Here is a 19,595-nt window from a genome sequence, read left to right as displayed (position 1 = left end):
AATGGCTATGGTGTGGCGTTGAATAGGTCTCTGGTCATTTCCCTGTTAAATTAGACCTCACAGGGATGGCTGGACTGACATATGAGGAGAGACTGGACCAACTGGGCCTTTATTCACTGGAGTTTAGAAGAATGAGAGGGTTCTCATAGAAACGTATAAGATTCTGACGGGACTGGACAGGTTAGATGCAGGAAGAATGTTCCTGATGTTGGGGAAGTCCAGAACCAGGGGTCACAGTCTAAGGATAAGCGGTAAGCCATTTAGGACTGAGATGAGGAGAAACTTCTTCACTCAGAGAGTTGTTAACCTGTGGAATTCCCTGCCGCAGAAAGTTGTTGAGGCCAGTTCATTGGATATATTCAAGAGGGAGTTATGGCTAAGGGGATCAAGGGGTTTGGGGAGAAAGCAGGAAAGGGGTACTGAGGGAATGATCAGCCATGATCTCATTGAATGGCGGTGCAGGCTCGAAGGGCCGAATGGCCTACTCCTGCACCTATTTTCTGTTTCTGTGTTTCCACTGAAAAAGTGCTTAATGTTCAGATGAACAGATGTTAACTCTTGAGTCAATTGATAATCTCTTAAAAGGAACTGGTTCAATAGCTGTCGAGAAAAAGGACTGAGAGCTACCGAGATTTAATAGATCTGCAGTAATGCCAACCCCACAGTCTCACAAATCATGAGAGAAACTCTTAAATATCATGAGATTTGGTAAGAAATCCTGAGTTGCTATTTCTTTCTCCGCCCCAACACCTTGCTGACCTTTGCATTCTGCGACCTTTGCACCTTTTCAGTCACAACTATTCCTCCTGCCACATCATAGCCACAACATCTGTTTTGCTATTCGGAAGTAGTCATTGCTCCATCCGTTCATCTCAGCAAGTTATAAAAGTTCGTACTTGTAAGGTAACGACGGAAGATGCATTTCTTTCCAGCCCCCTCACCCTCACCAGTTGTTGACCATATTCACCACCTCCCCCCAACTGCCTTCAATCGCTCTTCAGTGGCCGGCTCCGGGACACAGCAGCGAACACAAGTACTTTCACGGGCTAACCCTCCCCTGCTCCATAACCCAAGCTAATCCCTGTATTGTGGAAGAGGAGAGGGGGAAGGAGATAATGGAGAGGGGCAAGCAGAGAGAAAGAAGAGTAAGCTCTGCCACTTTTGCTGCATTAAAGCTGGACTCTTGGCTCTCAGCGCCTGTGAGTCACGCATCCTCCACAACATGGAGCACGCAACCTGATGCTGAGTGCGGAGAGAGGTGGAGAGAGTCCGGGAGAGAGGCAGAGCCCAACACTGGGAGATGGGGAGTGAGAGAGGGAAGTGAAACTGAAGCCAAGCCCCGATCTCCAACACATGCATCTGCTTTAAGCTTGGGAGCGGCAACACACTGCCGATTCTCCCTCATGTTTTCTATTAAAGCAGCACTGGTACAGCTTTCCCCGGTCAATGTACTCAGGCTGGGCTGGGTTTGGTGGACCAGAATTGGGTTTTATTGGAGCCCCGGGCAGAGCTGCACCGTTTGACTGAAACTGTCCGAGACTTCCCCTCCAGAGTCCTAGACTCCCCTCCTGCATTGTAATGTGGTGCCAAGGGTTGATCTTTGAACCGCCCCTCCTCACCAGCTGTGAAGGTTGGTGGCTTGATAGGCCCAGGTACCCCAGGCTCCAGCTAATTTTAAAATGGTGCTCGCTTCCGCCGTCCATCAGTTTTGCTGCCGTGATCAGTTGACCCCCTGCCTTCCTCTAGTCACTCACTTAGACACCGTTGAGAGGGGGCTGTTCCCCACTGAACGGCAAATTGCTTATTTTCCACACATACGCAAATGGACATATTTATTTTTATTGACAATTGAGATTTAGGCGGTTTATCACGAGTGAAGCTTTAATTCACTCTGAATTCGCATCTCTCGTGATGGAATCGTGAGAGTTGGCAATACTGGATCTGTTTGATTCATGAGAGTTAGGAATAGTATACAGAGATCTTTAGTATGGGTGACAGGCATGAAGGGCAGGTTAATGGGGCAAATGGTCTTTTTTCTTGTTTTTATATAGAATTGCTATTGTAGAATTCCATAGACAGTAAGATGGCAGATGGTTTTACAGAAGCCATATAAATTTCATTTTCTAATTTTATAGTTGTGCAGCATTTTCACAGATATTGTGACTAGTTATTATCTTTAAATGTTTTGCTATTTTACGTATTCAGACAGGTACAGAAAGTTTTAAAAACTGAAAACACTTGTTGAGAATATGATCTGTGCACATTTATTAGCAAGGCTCCTGAGCCCCCCACCGCTTGTTACATTGATGTTTAAATGATGCTACAGAAGATAATCATTTAAATATTGCAGTTGGAAAACTGACGGGCCCTTCTAATGCTCTTGAAAGCCAACAGGAAAATTATTGGGGTGTTAAATGGGTGGAGATCGCTGTGATATTTCTGATTGATTCTTCTCACCTCGTACTATTTTTATCAAGCTTAACCGACAGGAATATCTAGTATCTCAAAAAAACTATATTCTATGTTTATTGACTTACTAGTACATTATTCCTGTTGCAGTATACTAATTAAAACATTGTCTCCAATGATAGCATTATTTCCTTGAGCAGCAGGCACTACCTATCAGAAGTTAGTATGGGAGTGTGTCAATATTTTTGCAGGTCTGAGACAGAAAATTTTGAAAGCTACTTTTAGATTATATTACACAGTTAACCTGGGTAATTATAGGCCAGTTAATTTAACATATATGGTGAGGAACATTTTGGTATCTTTAATGAAAGATGAAATTACTAAACATCTAGATGAAAAGAAAATAATTAGAAGAAGCCAGCATGGATTTTAAAAAAGATTGTGCTTTACAAACCTGACCGAGTTCATTGAGGAGCTGGTAGATATTTTGGATGGTGAAAAAGCAGTGGATGTGCTATATATGGACTTTCAGATAGCCATTGACCAGATACTACACGGGACACTATTGGAGAAGATTAGGAGTTATGGAATGAAGGAATGGTTAGCAAATTGGTTTTACAAACTGGTTAGAAGGGAGGAAACAGTAGGAAGTAATGGCAGTTTCTCAGTGGTTATAAATAGGAAGCAGTCTCCCATGGTGTTCTGGAACTTCTGTTTACTATGTACATCAATGATTTGGATAGAAAGCTTAAAGGAATGTTGCGTATAATTGCAGACGATGCTAAAATGGAAGTCAAAATAAATAATGCTGAGGACTAATGGAAGCTGCTTGTGGATAAGAAGGTGGAATGGGCAAAAAAATGGCAAAGGAATTTAATGTCAGTAAATGTAAGCGGGTCCATTTTTGTTTTTTAAAAAAGAATTCAATTGATGCTTTGAACATGGAAGAGCAGAGAGATTTTGAGGGTTCTGATACACAAGACATTTAAAAGCAGCGCATCAAGTGGATCAGACTAAAAGTTACGGGAATACTGGGTTTTATGATAAGCGGTAAGAATATAAAAGTTGAGATACAAGGTCATTCTATTTAAAACTAGTAAGACCACTGTGTGCAGTTTTGCACTACACACTATAGAAACATAGAAAATAGGTGCAGGGGTAGGCCATTCGGCCCTTCGAGCCTGCACCACCATTCAATATGATCATGGCTGATCATTCAACCTCAGTACCCCATTCCTGCTTTCTCTCCATACCCTTTGATCCCTTTAGCCGTAAGGGCCACATCTAACTTCCTTTTGTATATGTCCAACGAACTGGCCTCAACAACGTTCTGTGGTAGAGAATTCCACAGGTTCACAACTCTCTGGGTGAAGAAGTTTCTCCTCATCTCGGTCCTAAATGGCTTACCCCTTATCCTTAGACTGTGACCCCTGGTTCTGGACTTCCCCAACATCGGGAACATTCTTCCTGCATCTAACCTGTCCAGTCCCGTCAGAATTTTATATGCTTCTATGAGATCACCTCTCATTCTTCTAAATTCCAGTGAATATAAGCCTAGTCGATCCAGTCTTTCTTCATATGCCAGTCCTGCCATCCCGGGAATCAGTCTGGTGAATCTTTGCTGCACTCCCTCAATAGCAAGAATGTCCTTCCTCAGATTAGGAGACCAAAACTGTACACAATACTCCAGGTGTGGCCTCACCAAGGTCCTGTACAACTGCAGCAATAGGAAGGATGTTGAGGCAATATAGGGGTACAGCACAGATTCGCTAGTATACTGCTTGGTATGAAGGAAAACATGTATGAGAGTTAAAAAAATTGGGCCTGTTTTCATTAGAACAGAGTTGCTTACAGGGTGACTTGGCTGAGGTGTTTAAAATTATGATGGGATTGGACAGAGTCAATCAAAACCGACTGCTTTCAGTGTTTGAAGAATCTAGAATGAGGGGACTTAATTAGGAAAGAGAGCAGTATTTTTTTTACAGGATCTGTGATGTATTGGAATGCACTACTGGAGTTAATGATTGAAGAAGAGACTCTGTCCACCTATAAAAATAGATTAAATAGGTTGTTGAGGGATATGGGAACAGGGCGAGCACATGGGATTACACTGCTCATGTAGAGGATAAACACCAACAGCCTGTTTCTGTGTTAGAATTTCACAGAAATGACATGTAACCTTGTCTTGCAGCAGACCAGTAATATAAATTCAGCAAAAGAGCAGAGTAGCAGGTTGCAGATGAGGAAATCCTAGCAGCTAGTTTTTGGAAAGGTGGTGTAAGGCCAGGAGCCTGCTTGCGTTCCATCTCCTTTGCCCTTCAGGGGCAGCTGTAAGGTTGAGACAGGCCGTTTACCACAAGGTTCAATCCTGTAGTAAACCCATGTCTGAAATTTCTTCACTTGCACAAACCTCAAATTGAAAGGGAGCCTGGTGTAATCAAACTTCTTCTTCTAGAGTTTGTTTTCAAGTGTCTGCGGAAAATATCATCTTGCCTTGCCCTAATTGTACTCTTGTTACTGATTTCTTCTAGGTTCCGCATTAAAGCTGCCCCTCCTCCTCCCAGGAAGGACCAGCATTTGCCTAATGTTATAATCAGTGAGAAACGAGACAGTGGAGTTGCAGCACATCAGGTGAGGAGCTAGCACACTGTTGAGATCCAGACTTGATAAATTTACAGTCCATTCCATGGGCGTGCATACCAGATGAGTGCATAAATAAGAATTCTGAGGGGAGTTTGATGATGTGGCAGATCAGCACGCTGCCATTTTACCCAAACTTGGACGTGAATCCAGGCCTGACTTGATGGAATGAAAGTCGTCTTTCTGTCTGCTTTAAGGACCATATGTGTATTGAGTTTGGTCAGTTTAAGCCAGTTCCTGGGGAGAGCAGCTCCCATAATTCAACACAAATTGGTATTGCACTCATTCAGAGAAGCCAAAATGATAATTGCTTCCAGAATGTAGCACTGCACTGATGTACCAGATGGTGCTGTATTGTATTGAAGCAAATTGCTCGAGCAAACTCAAAGAAACTTTACTCTGGATCTAACCCATGCTGTACCTGACCTGGAACTTATTTTTATGGACACTATTCCAAAACTAGAAAAATGTTCCATTTACCAGCGTCTATGTTCTTTGTGAAACACAATTTGCCATAAATAAATATGGACATGTACTGCCCCAACAAAACAGTAGTAGAAGCAGAATCTGCAAAATCTTTTAAAAGGGAAGCAAATAAATAATTGAAAAATGAAAAAATACAAAGGTATGGGAAAAAGAGCAGGGGTTTGGGGCTAAGTGGACCAGCACAGGCGTGATGCATTGAATGTGCTGTCAAATTCTATAGCTCTGAATTTGAATAGATTGAACTGTGGGTTCTCTTTCAGAATCCTTTCTCACCTAGATTTTTAAAATTTTATTTACAGACATATTCTGTATTGTACTGCAAAAAAAGAAATTATATTTTACAATAAAATGTAGCAAATTAAGCTTGAGAGAACCCTCTTATGGCTATTTATTTCACTTCAGTTCTCAAAGTCACTGTTAGTTCTCTGCACCATCTCCATACTCTGAAACGGAGCTTGTGGTGCAGGATTATTGTGATTACTAAGCTGCAATAAGCTGTCACCTTCACAAGAGTGTTGTCACTGATTCCTCACTCCCACTTGGGGATGGTAATTAAATGATGGAAAGTGGACAAGGAAAATCCAGATGTTTACAACATACTTTTAAACTAAATGCATTGAGCATTTATATCTCTCTACTCCCCTGCCCTTCGAAGTGCACTCTTATTACTCTGAAATAATAATGAATCATCCCTGAATAACTGCGTCCAGTGACTCCCATTACAGTCCATCCTCGGGTACCTCACCCGAATGAGCATTCTTCATGTGTTAGCCTAGCCAATGAATGTTGGCAGGCTATTCAAGTCTGGAGGGCATCATGCAGTTCCTGACATCGATATATGCTTGCTTTCCAGTACAGGTTACTGGAGGAGTGGGATTGCTGGATTTTTTCATTTCCCCTAGCCTATGGATGCAGAGTTCAAGTGTAGCACCCCTCCCACCACTCTGGGTACGATCTACTAACTTAGCATTTAATGGAGGTTAAACTTGGGGCATTTCTGATCTGTACGGCTATATTCCATACTGGGCAGTTCAACTACCATCTGAGCTGTCACAGTTACCTTAATAAAAATGCATGCAATATTTCCATGCTAAATTCTATTTGGTTAAATCCTTTGTCTATCAATTATTTACTTAACAGGAACTCACTATCACTTTGCCACTAGTGTATGAATTCTGAATTGTATGTCTGGGTACTAAGCACTGAATTATTTGTTTTGATGCAGGTAAATGAACTACCTTTCCCATTTTCCCATCGGAATCAGTTTGAGAAGAGCATCTGTGCCCCCATTGGGAATACATGGAATACCGAGAGAGCAACGCAGAAATTGACTATGCCAAAAATTGTGACAAAGTTGGGGGCAATAATTGAACCAATCTCTGAGGAGGATATGTTTCAGCATAAGAACAAATATGTGAAGCCAAAAATGGAAAGGAATCCTCGTAAAAGATCTAGAAAAATACAACAGAAGAAACTATCTCACTGATATCAAAAAGCATTGTTGCTTACACTGCAAAGCTACTAGCTTCTGGGATGTTCAGATCCTTAACCTGCTTGTGTAATGGTGGATTTTTGTCATGCAGGTTGTAGGTTAATCAAGGTCCCGGTTTGTTAGCTGCTTAAATCTGCCAGCCAGACCTGGATATTGTCCATTCTTGGCCGTGGCACTATGTGCTGAGGTCCCTGTGACTATCTTTCACATTTTGTGGGATGGGTAAAGAGATAGAAACTGTGTTGTCACATGTCATCATAAGGTTGGCTTTTGTCTTGCAGGATGCTTTACAGATAGTTTATACGTTACAAGTCATGTTGGAGGATTGCAACTCATTTGTGGTGGCCCCTACTATTGTAGGTGAACCTACTGACACTGCTCCAGTCAAGGGCAAGGCCTGCCTGATCGATTGGGAGAATTGTAAGATAGAAGATTTGGGTACTAAAAGGAGCAATATTCCTGAACTAAAACTGCTATGTTACAATGTGTAGATACCACCATACAAGAGTAGAGATGGAGAGGTTTGCTTTTTAATGTTTCCTGAAATCATTGATTCCTTACTGGGATATCATTCCACAGGTGATGCACCTTACTTAGGTAGCCTTTAGTAATGTGAGATCTCTAGCAGTAAGTGCTGGCAGCTTTTCAACTGAGAGTCGAGCCCAATCCTGGTCACATACTTGCATTTCCTCTGGGAATTAGGGGAGGACAGGGTGGGGCTCAACAGATTCTCCCCCCCCCCCCCCCCCCTGTGTTTTAATAGCCTGCCAACACCCACTGTCTGCTTACATGTGAAGAATGGCTACTGGGACAAAGTACTGGAATGTAACTGGGACCTGTGAAACTACCTCCGTATGAATAGGTGACTTCAGGAGAAGGAGGGGAAGGAAATCATTAGTACAATACTCCAGTTCAATTAATCAAATAAATTGAATTGGGTAAATCAGACTCTGCTCCCAGTGGGATTAAGTAATTAAAATATGTGTTGCAAAATGGTGTGCTATCTTTTTATATGACTAGACATTGCAAGAGTAAACACCTGAATTACATAAACAAAATAATATTGCTGGTGTAAGCCAATCATGTGAAAGACATTTGTTAAACATAGCAGTCAGAGGCGAGCACTTGTGGAGCCCTCTATTGGTTTTGTAATAAAGTCAAACTGTGATTTCTTTTCTCTGTGGCAGCAGCTCCTCCTACAGGACTATATACATTATTGCACCATGTATGTATAACTTAAATAATTAGTCCAATGTGTCTCTTTTCCTGACTGATGAACAGCCCTGGGGCATGCATCTGTAATATAAAAAGTTTGTGATCAGATTAAAAGCTAAAATCAGTTTACATATACATGATGGTTATTTTTATTTCGGCAGGTATGGGAATCAGCCAAAGTGCCCATTCTAGATGTTTGAACCTAGACAAAGTGTCAGCTGGCTATTAGTCTACTGGGTCATCATAGTGCAACAGGACCCATCTGCTCTCTGGCTTCTCACCGAAGTGACGTTCTTCATGCATGAGCATAGACATTGAGGGTCAGCAGGCTTCATAGCAATGGTTACTGACTAGTACCTCCAATGCCTCAGATTGAAAATTCTCATCCTTGTGTTTAAATCCTCTGTGGCTTAACTTGTCATTCCCAAAATAATCCCCTTCAGAGTTACAGCTCCTCCTGAACTTTACTATTCCTCTGACTCCAGTCTCTTGATCCATCATCATGTGTGGCTTCAGGCACCTTGACCCCAACCTCTGAACTTCCCCTTCACCATCGCCCTGTCCTCCTTAACAACCGTCTCAAAACTTATATCAAATATTAAAATGTGAGGCTCTGGGAAACAGGTTTGAAATACTAATTTTATATTGCGTTTATAATCTTCAAATACCAAACTTATGAAAAAATAATCTGGTCTTCCCTGATGGTTACAATATTTCACCAGTGAGTAAAAAAATTCCAAATTCAATCCTTGGCCTGTGCTGATCCCTGATCTGTGAAGTAAGCTATGATGCAGTAGTCCTCAGCATCCCTGGATTAAACTTGGTTGTTACGTTCCCCCATGTTTGAATAGTCTGCCAACACTCATTGTCCAAGTTCATACATGTAAACATTACGGAAACGATGGAATTACACACCTCAATGTAGGGGAGGAAAATAAAATAAAATTATCTCAGCTCAGATTAATTTTGAAATTGGTAATCGTTAATCCATAAATAGTTGATCTGTCTCCTGTCACATTACTCGTGGACTGAATTAAAAAAAAAAAATTGTAATTGGGAGTGCCGCAGCACATCTGAATGGACTTGCATCTTAAATCGAGTCCCACCTTTTCAGACTGCAGCCATTGGACTTGCTATCCTGCACCTGCTGAGAGAGCTCTGATTCGGACTGGCGGAATTTTCTGATGGGTGGGGTGGGATGCCTCCGAGGCGGGTGGGAAAGCTGGAAGGCCGGGTTTCCCGCAGGTCGTACTAACTGTAATGGCAGGGCCTGATGTGAAAGCGAGACCTCGGCTTTCACATCAGCAGCTAGCCAGATTGAGCGGCTAAGTGGGTAGGCCTCAGAAACAGGGGGCCAGTCTGGGGAAGGGATCGTGGGAGGGGGTTTGGCAATTGGCGGGGGGGGGGAAGGATCAGCAGGGCAGGATCGGGAGGGTATATAGCGGGAGAGGGGGTCAGGATCAGCCACCAGAGGATCATGGCCATATCATCATCATTTGGGGGGAGGGTGGGGTATGGTCTGGATCCAGGATGTAGGTATAAAGCCACTTGGTGAATTGCGTGAAACCCGTCCACAGACAGTTACAGACTTGCTTCTTTGCAACAGAAAAATGCTCTGATTGGGTCCCCTTGATCACAAGACCTGATTGCTGATTGGTGCCCTTGGAGGATAAAACACACCCAGAAGTTTCTCTGGAATGTGTAATTAGGACTGCACAGCCCAAGTTCTCGGTGACTTTGCAAAGTGTAATTTAAGCCATTCTGACTGTTAACTCCAGATAGGAGTGAGCTCCCCCTTCCCCACCCAAGTTCCTGCCCCATCTCCCAGCCTGAGTTCCTGACCAACCCCCTCCCTCCAGCCCAAGTTCTTGACTACCTCCCACCCAAGTTCCTGACCCCCCCCAGTCCATGTTCATGCCCCATCCCAGTCCAAGTCTGTTGCTTTTCAAAAGCTAACCCAAAAGCCCTAGTAGCTGGCAATAGTCACTGACCCAAATGATGCAGGATGAATCAAACACATGACATGGGAATAATGTAAAAAATGTAATGAAATTTATTGATGCTGTTGGCAGCAGCTCCGGGGTCGGATCTATTGCAGCAATATAAGAAATAGGACCAGGAGTAGGCCATACGGCCCCTCGAGCCTGCTCCGCCATTTTATACTATCTTGGTTGATCCGATCACTTCCCTACCCGCTCCCCATAACCCTTTATTCCCTTAATCGGTTAAGAAACTGTCTACCTCTGTCTTAAATGTAATCAATGTCCCAGCTTCCACAGCTCTCTGAGGCAGCAAATTCCACAGATTTACAACCCTCAGAGAAGAAATTCCTCCTCATCTCAGTTTTAAATGGGCGGCCCCTTATTCCAAGATCATGCCCCCTAGTTCTAGTCTCCCCCACCAGTGGAAACATCCTCTCTGCATCCACCTTGTCAAGCCCCCTCATAATCTTATACGTTTTGATAAGATCACCTCTCATTCTTCTGAATTCCAATGAGGCTCAACTTACTCAACCTTTCCTCATAAGTCAACCCCCTCATCTTCGGAATCAACCTCGTGATCCTTCTCAGAACTCCCTCCAAAGCAAGTACATCCTTTTGTAAATAGGGAAACCAACACTGTACGCAGTATTCCAGGTGTGGCCTCACCAATACCTTATATAGCTGTAGAAAGACTTCCCTGCTTTTATACTCCATCCCCTTTGCAATAAAGGCCAAGATTCCATTGGCCTTCCTGATCACTTGCTGCACCTGTATGACATTTTCCATCTGCTGTCTGTAGCTTCTCTGCAGGACATTGGCAAGTTAGTGTAGTTAGGTGCTTGGCCTTCGTAAGGTGCCTCCCCAAGACAGCATAACATCAGAAATCGCAGGTACAGTCATATTTCACAAAACATTGGAACATCTCTGCACTGCTATACAAAGCAACTTAATTAAACATGGTGGCTACTGATTTCATTACAATCCCCAGTTGCAATATATAGAGGGTGAAATTTGACTTTATGTAAGGTAAGCGAGTGATAGTGAATCAGCAAAGAAAATCTGGCAAGGTGTTAAACGGAATGCCAATTGAATTTCACTCCCGTAATCTGTTACCCCATGAACTACTGAAAGATTATGAACACAAAACCAGTACTGATTACAATCTTACGGTTTATTTGATGAATGTTAGAAACCAAGAAATGTTTTATGATTTTGAACAATTTTATGGCATTAAGAGTACAGAGAATATTTCTACAGCTGGTAAGAAGCAGAAAATTGGCATTTTTTGGCCCTTCATTTCCCTGCTCACAGCTGTACATGTTATAAGCACCATGCCGGAATCCTTTTTCACACAGTAGATCGGTTCCAAATTCAGAGCTTCCTGCAGTTATAAAGTACAGTACACAAACTGTGAATTGATGTAAATCTAGTTCATGTATTCCCAAGGTCATAATCTCTACCCTCCCAAACCAGAATGAAATTGTTCTGATTTGACTGGCTCTGACCTATAAAGTGTGAATGAAACTAGTCCTGATCATTTTAGATCAAAGCAGTAATGAGGTTCCACAGTAGATGCAGGTATATCTGTACTTGCATAACATCATATCTGGTCCCTGGGCATAAATCGGTAGAAATTTGCTAGCCAGCCGATAGATTCGCAGTGAGAGTAATGGAGTTTCTTCAATCACCAGCATTACACTCACATTAACATTTTGTGGCCTGCATCTATTGTTTGTGTTCCAGTCAAAATTATAATGGGGGGAGAACTTAGGCTCTGTAGCGTTTTTTAGATGCTAAGTGACCTCCTAACACTCGAAAATGGCACCCTGATGCTCCGCCGTGAAGTGAGCAGGACACCACCTTGGTGAAGAGGTTTGTGTACGCCCTCCTAACAACCGCCTACAGATTATAACATCATTCAGTGATGCAAGTGCTGCCATTTTTGAATGCCACACTCCAGCCGACACCATGCACAGCTGAACACGACAGTAAAAAACATGAAGGACCCCCCCCACCCTGCTTCCAGACATGGATGGCCTAGTAGGATTGACCATGACTGGAAGGATGAAGAGAGGACACACAGACCATGACAAACTGCTAGAAGAGGGAGGAGGGGGAGAAGGACTCTCAGCAGGAGAGCAATTCTCTTACCTCGACATCAACAACACCCAATGCTTGAGACACCTTCCCTTCACTAAAGAGGTTGTGACTGGAATCCGGCAACTACTGCAGCCACAACTGCAATCTCAAAGCAGGGCAAGGACCGCCTTGCCTGTGGCTGTCAAGGTTACTGTGGCTCCTTCCAGGCTGCTGCTGGAGATATAAGCAACCTCTCGCAGTTTGCAATACTGCTGCATAAGGGACGCCACTGAGGCACTCTGGACACAGAGAGGCAGCTTCATCTCATTCCGTCTTACCAGAGGCAAGCAGGTGGAGCCAACAACAACAACTTGTATTTATATAGTGACTTTAACATAGTAAAACATCCCAAGGCACTTAACACAGGATTATGACAAATATTTGGCACATAAGGATAAATTAGGGCAGATGACCAGAAGTTTGGTCAAAGAGGTATTTTTAAGGAGGGTCTTAAAGAAGGAGAGGTAGAGAAGCAGAAAGGTTTAGGGAGGGAATTCCAGAGCTTAGGGCCGAGACAACAGATGATATGGCCACCGATGGTGGAGCAATTATAATCAGGGATGCCCAAGAGGGCAGAATTTGAGGAGCACAGATATCTCGGGGGGGTTGTGAGGCTGGAGGAGATTACAGAGATAGGAAAGGGCAAAGCCATAGAGGGATTTGAAAACAAGGATGAGAATTTTGAAATTGAGACGTGGCTTAACCAGGAGCCAATGTAGGTCAGCGAGCACAGGGGTGATGGATGAACGGGACTTGGCGCGAGTTAGGACACGTGCAGCCGAGTTTTGGATGACTTCAAGTTTATGTAGGTTAGAACGTGGGAGGCCAGCCAGGAGTTCATTGGAATAGAGGTAACAACGGCATGGATGAGGGCTTTAGCAGCAGATGAGCTGAGGCAGGAGTGGAGACAGATGATGTTACGGAGGTGGAAATAGACGATCTTAGTTATGCCGCAGATATATGGTCAGAAGCTCATTTCAGGGTCAAATATGACACCAAGGTTGCGAACAATATGGTTCTGCCTCAGACAGATGTTAGGGAGTGAGATGGAACAAAGTTTGTGGCGTGGACCAAAAACAATGGCTTTGGTCTTCCCAATATTTAATTGGAGAAAAATTTGGCTCATCCAGAACTAGATGTGGGACAAGAAGTCCAACAATTTAGAGACCGTGGAGGGGTCGAGAGAAGTGGGTGTGAGGTAGAGCTGGGTGTCGTCAGCGTACACGTGGAAACGGACACTGTGTTTTTGGATGATGTTGTGAAGGGGCAGCACATAGATGAGAAATAGGAGGGGGCTAAGGACAGATCTTGGGGGACACCAGAGGTACCGATGTGGAAGAGAAGCCACTGCAGGTGAATTTCTGGATACGATTCGATAGATAAGAATGGAACCAGGCGAGTGCAGTCCCACCCAGCTGGATGATGGAGGAGGATAGAGTGGCCAACTGTGTCAAAGGCTGCAGACAGGTCCAGGAGGACGAGGGGGGATAGTTTACCTTTTTCACAGTCACAAAGGATCAGGAGCTGCAGCTCCAGGCCCACCAAAGAACATAGGCCCACCAAATAAATGTAGGAAAAAAATATAAGGCCTCCCAAATAGGCTTAATAGAATAGACAGCAAGGGAGCAAAAACAAGACGGAGAAAAATATTTTGTTGGCCAAACATGTACATACCTATTTTTGTGGAGACAAAACCTTGTAGCGGAGAACAATCGTTTTCTGTACTCGAGAGTGAAAAATCAAATATTACTTCGCCCTGTCTCGCTGCATAGGTTCCCATCCCCCTGCCATATTAGTATAAACACTCCCGAACTGCATTAGCAAATGTTACCCCTAGGACTTTCAAGAGCAAAAGAGTTTGCACAGATTGCAGGCTTCCCCTTGGAGCAGGATGCCATTGACTGCATACACATTGTCTTGCGTGCACCTCATGTGAACTTTGACATTTTCATGAAGCAAAAGGGATTTCACTCCCTCAATGTGCAGCTGGTGTGTGACCAAGAAGGGCGGTAAGAGAAGGGATAACCAGCCGTGGATAACCAAGGAAATAAAGGAGAGTATCAAATCAAAAACCAATGCGTATAAGGTGGCCAAGGTTAGTGGGAAACTAGAAGATTGGGAAAATTTTAAATGACAGCAAAGAATGTCTAAGAAAGCAATAAAGAAAGGAAAGATAGATTATGAAAGTAAACTTGTGCAAAACATAAAAACGGATAGTAAAAGCTTTTACAGATATATAAAATGGAAAAGAGTGACTAAAGTAAATGTTGGTCCCTTAGAAGATGAGAAGGGGGATTTAATAATGGGAAATGTGGAAATGGCCGAGACCTTAAACAATTATTTTGCTTCGGTCTTCACAGTGGAAGACACAAAAACCATGCCAAAAATTGCTGGTCACAGGAATGTGGGAAGGGAGGATCTTGAGACAATCACTATCACTAGGGGGGTAGTGCTGGACAGGCTAATGGGACTGAAGGTAGACAAGTCCCCTGGTCCTGATGAAATGCATCCCAGGGTATTAAAAGAGATGGCGGAAGTTATAGCAGATGCATTCGTTATAATCTACCAAAATTCTCTGGACTCTGGGGAGGTACCAGCGGATTGGAAAGCAGCTAATGTAACGCCTCTGTTTAAAAAGGGGGCACACAAAAGGCAGGTAACTATAGGCCAGTTAGTTTAACATCTGTAGTGGGGAAAATGCTTGAAGCTATCATTAAGGAAGAAATAGTGGGACATCTAGATAGGAATAATGCAATCAAGCAGATGCAACATGGATTCATGAAGGGGAAATCATGTTTAACTAATTTACAGGAATTCTTTGAGGATATAACGAGTATGGTGGATGGAGGTGTACCGATGGATGTGGTGTATTTAGATTTCCAAAAGCCATTCAAAAAGGTGCCACACAAAAGGTTACTGCAGAAGATAAAGGTACGCGGAGTCAGAGGAAATGTATTAGCATGGATAGAGAATTGGTTGGCTAACAGAAAGCAGAGAGTCGGGATAAATGGGTCCTTTTCGGGTTGGAAATCGGTGGTTAGTGGTGTGCCACAGGGATCGGTGCTGGGACCACAACTGTTTACAATATACATAGATGACCTGGAAGAGGGGACAGAGTGTAGTGTAACAACATTTGCAGATGACACAAAGATTAGTGGGAAAGCGGGTTGTGTAGAGGACACAAAGAGGCTGCAAAGAGATTTAGATAGGTTAAGCGAATGGGCTAAGGTTTGGCAGATGGAATACAATGTCGGAAAGTGTGAGGTCATCCACCTTGGAAAAAAAAACAGTAAAAGGGAATATTATTTGAATGGGGAGAAATTACAACATGCTGCGGTGCAGAGGGACCTGGGGGTCCTTGTGCATGAATCCCAGGTGCAGCAGGTAATCAGGAAGGCGAATGGAATGTTGGCCTTCATTGCGAGAGGGATGGAGTACAAAAGCAGGAAGGTCCTGCTGCAACTGTATAGGGTATTGGTGAGGCCGCACCTGGAGTACTGCGTGCAGTTTTGGTCACCTTACTTAAGGAAGGATATACTAGCTTTGGAGGGAGTACAGAGATGGTTCACTAGGCTGATTCCGGAGATGAGGGGGTTACCTTATGATGATAGATTGAGTAGACTGGGTAGCTTTAATCGTTGGAGTTCAGAAGGATGAGGGGTAATCATATAGAAACATTTAAAATAATAAAAGGGATAGACAAGATAGAGGCAGAGAGGTTGTTTCCACTGGTCGGGGAGACTAGAACTAGGGGGCACAGCCTCAAAATATGGAGGAGCCAATTTAAAACCGAGTTGAGAGGGAATTTCTTCTCCCAGAGGGTTGTGAATCTGTGGAATTCTCTGCCCAAGGAAGCAGTTGAGGCTAGCTCATTGAATGTATTCAAGTCACAGATAGATAGATTTTTAACCAATAAGGTAATTAAGGGTTATGGGGAGCGGGCGGGTAAGTGGAGCTGAGTCCACGGCCAGATCAGCCATGATCTTGTTGAATGGCGGAGCAGGCTCGAGGGGCTAGATGGCGTACTCCTGTTCCTAATTCTTATGTTCTTATGCTCTTATGTTATCAGACAGGCAAATGCTCATTATCCTGGCATCAGTCACAATTCCTTCATTCTGCATCTATTGGGCGACAAGGGTTATTCACTGATGACATGGCTCATGATGCTGGTCCAGAACCCATGCACACGTGCACAGCAGGCATACAATGAGAGCCACACTGCCACAAGGTGTGTAGAGCACACCATCAGCATCCTCAAGCAATGCTTCTGCTGCCTGCACTGCTCTGCAGGAACCCTGCAGTACTCAGCTGAGAAGCTATCAAAATTTGTGAAAGTATGCTGCATGCTCCACAACCTGGCCATTATAGTGGAACAGCCCTTGCCACCATCTATCAGGGGAGAAACTAAGGAATAGGAGCATGAGGAGGAGGAAGGCGGGGAACAGGAAGAGGAAGGGAGGCTACACCAGAGATAGCTCCTTTCTACTCGGGCTCGACATGATGAAATAATTAATGCGCGATACCAATAATGTTAACCACACCTCCCCATTCACCAACAGTCCCATGCTGCTTACCTTTACTCTATCTCTGACCATCAAATCATCCTCTTCCCGACAACACAAAAATAAAAACCAACAGAAAATGCACAGTGCAATTCAAATTTATAAAGTCAATGCATACAAAAATAATGTAATCACTCTTGTGCATTCCCTTAGTGCATTCCATTGCCTTTGCCCCTCCTAGTGCTCCTATGAAGTGTTTCCACAGAGGCTGCAGCATGAGCAGTGGAAGGCTGCACACCTGTAATTGAGGACACTGCAGATAGCCTTGGAGGGTGACCTTCAGCAGCTCTTTGCGAAGAAGGCCCAGCTTCAGTCTGCAGCATTTTGGTCTGGGATGCAGCAGTTTAGGCTGGCTGGTTGACTGGGCACTGGTGGAGTGGCAGGGGTGGAAGCACGAATGCTATCATCCTGAGAGACGACAGCAGGTTCCTGTTCCACGGAGCCACTGCCACCAATCGGCGGAAAACAGATTGATAGCCTGCTGTGACACACCCTGGAAGCCCCTTTGAACAGTAAACAGCAATTATGGCAGCAGTCTGAGCTACCATTGCAGCACTCAGACCTTTGAGGGAAGTTGCTTGTGCTGCAATGGAAGCTGTGACATTGGCCCTCAGGCGCTGTAACATGATGAGTTCCAGAGGTGTGCTGATGGAGGTGACCACCCATTCCATGTGGAAAGGATGAGCTCCAAGCTCTGTGAAAAGCCCTGTGCAATGTTGGTGCAGGACTTCTCCATACTCCCTGACACAGAGTGCAGGCTTTCTGGCAGCAAGCATTTGGTAATGTTCGCCCATCACCCTTCTTCTGTAGCCTCGCCCATCGAAGTCCTCCTCTGAGTCCTCCGCAGCAGAACTCGTGTGCGACCTCGCCCTCTGGTGAGCTGGCACTTGTGCCCGGTGTCTCACCATGTGCCTCTACCCTCGCCTCTAAAATACACGCAGTGTCAGTATCTGAGCTGGTGGCTGTGATTGTGAGATCGATTGACCATGTCTCTTCATTTTCACTGTCGTATTCCTCTTCTTCCACTGACTGGGAAGGCTCCAGTTCTTGGGTATCTGAACTGAAAAAGTGACAAGTCGGGTTGTGGTGAGGAGAAGGTAAGGAGTGCGAGATTAGACCGTCTGCAGCTTCTAAATCAGAAGAGATTGTGGGATGAGGGAGAAGTGGGATGTGAGAAGGAGGATTAAATATGCAAATACCTTCACCATCAATCGCTTCTGCAACGCCAGTGGCCACGGCCTCAGAGATGCCCCTTCCCAGCACTGTCTCCTCCATGGAGATTAAAACATGCAGGCATGTTTATCCCGCTCCAGTTATTTCCTGCTGCCTGCCGTTATGCGCCATCTTCTCCTGCAAGAAAGAGGAAAGTGTCAGTGTCTTGCAATATGTTTGTGGTTGAATAGCTGCCAGTGTGTACAAGCTCTGAATTGTGGGTGCAAGGCTTGCAACAGTGCTAAGTGTATGAGGGTGAGCTGATTGAAGGGTTGAGTACTGATTGTTGGTAGGTGGGTAATGGGGGTGTAGTGAATTGAGCAATGGGTGAGGCTGGTGGTACAGTTGGTAGGATATATTATTTGAAGATGAATTCACTGACCATGACAACTCGTGTGAGATCACTAAACTTCTTCCTGCACTGCATCCATGTCCTTGGAGCATCATTGATCTCTGCATTACTTCTTTCCACTGCCTCCTGAGCATTTTTCTGGAGGGACTCCTGTCTCCCTGCGAATACAGGACGTCTCTCCTTCTTCCCACCTCTTCAACTAAGACCTCAAGTGCAGTGTCTGAAAACCTTGGTGCACCCTCTCTGGCATGTTCAGCTATTCCTCAAAGTATCAGAGCACAAGCTTCCAAATGACTCTCACCACTTCTTGCAGCCATAATGCACCTCCCCTTTAAGAGGGGCAGCCTGCCTTTAAGTAGCACTAGCTACTCGTGATATCAGGCCCCCTGCTGATGCGTACAGCCAATGAACAGTGCAGGGAGCGCTGGCTGCACACAGCAATCATGTATTGCAGCATGCATCACAAATTAACATGCTGCCTGTAATGCAATGAACGGGCGTGTGTTAATAGTGTACTGCACTCCCCATGCCCGTTTTCAGGGGTCAGCCAATTTCTCCCCCATTCTGCTTTTTAAAAAATCACTACTTTGAATTGAGCAATTTTCTATTCTTTTTCACCTTTTCTCCTCTCCTGTCCTGAAGACACTGATTCTTGTTGGGGTAAGATATATGCATTTCTCATTCATCTATAATATGCAACATTAAAAATGTAGATATATTTAAAAGAGATGATATTGGGACTAAAATTCCCGTTGGAGGCTTCCTTCCGACAAATGCCTCTGACCCAACAATTTTTTGCGAAAGTATCTGGTGGTCCCGGAGGCCTCTTCGATTCCGGTCGGAGGCCTTCACTCGATGACTTCCCCGTACGTGCGAAAAAGCTGGAGTCACGTGGGCCTGGACCACCAATCACGATGCAGTATTCTCATTGTTAATAACGGGAACTCCGTTTTTAAAGAGTTCCCATTATTATCAATGAGAATAAACCCCTAAAACAATAAACACAACATAAATAATAAATAAAACACCTCACATATTTAAAGTTAATTGAAGTTAAAGTTATTTAAATGTTTTAGAAATTAAAAAAAAAATGTTTTAATGATACA

General features: G+C 44.0%; 1 protein-coding gene and 1 long non-coding RNA gene across 2 annotated transcripts in view; one reads left to right on the top strand and one right to left on the bottom strand.

The window, feature by feature from the left end:
* Nucleotides 1-8,377, top strand: part of LOC139265523 (U3 small nucleolar RNA-associated protein 14 homolog A) — a 47,630-nt gene extending 39,253 nt beyond the window's left edge. The window contains exons 13-14 of the mRNA XM_070882545.1: nucleotides 4,941-5,040; nucleotides 6,761-8,377. Of these exons, the coding sequence (XP_070738646.1) occupies nucleotides 4,941-5,040; nucleotides 6,761-7,021 (361 nt within the window). The 3' untranslated portion in view covers nucleotides 7,022-8,377. The remainder of the gene's footprint in view (nucleotides 1-4,940; nucleotides 5,041-6,760) is intronic.
* On the bottom strand, nucleotides 7,842-19,442 carry LOC139265524 (uncharacterized). The gene is made up of 3 exons (XR_011593565.1): nucleotides 19,108-19,442; nucleotides 18,125-18,275; nucleotides 7,842-8,323 (listed from the first exon to the last, which is right to left on the bottom strand). It is a non-coding gene; the product is annotated as an uncharacterized lncRNA (long non-coding RNA).
* Between the last annotated feature and the right edge of the window lie 153 nt (nucleotides 19,443-19,595).

Source organism: Pristiophorus japonicus, chromosome 6 (assembly GCF_044704955.1).
Source record: "Pristiophorus japonicus isolate sPriJap1 chromosome 6, sPriJap1.hap1, whole genome shotgun sequence".
NCBI lineage: Eukaryota > Metazoa > Chordata > Chondrichthyes > Pristiophoridae > Pristiophorus > Pristiophorus japonicus.
This window is presented reverse-complemented; position numbering and strand designations above follow the sequence as displayed.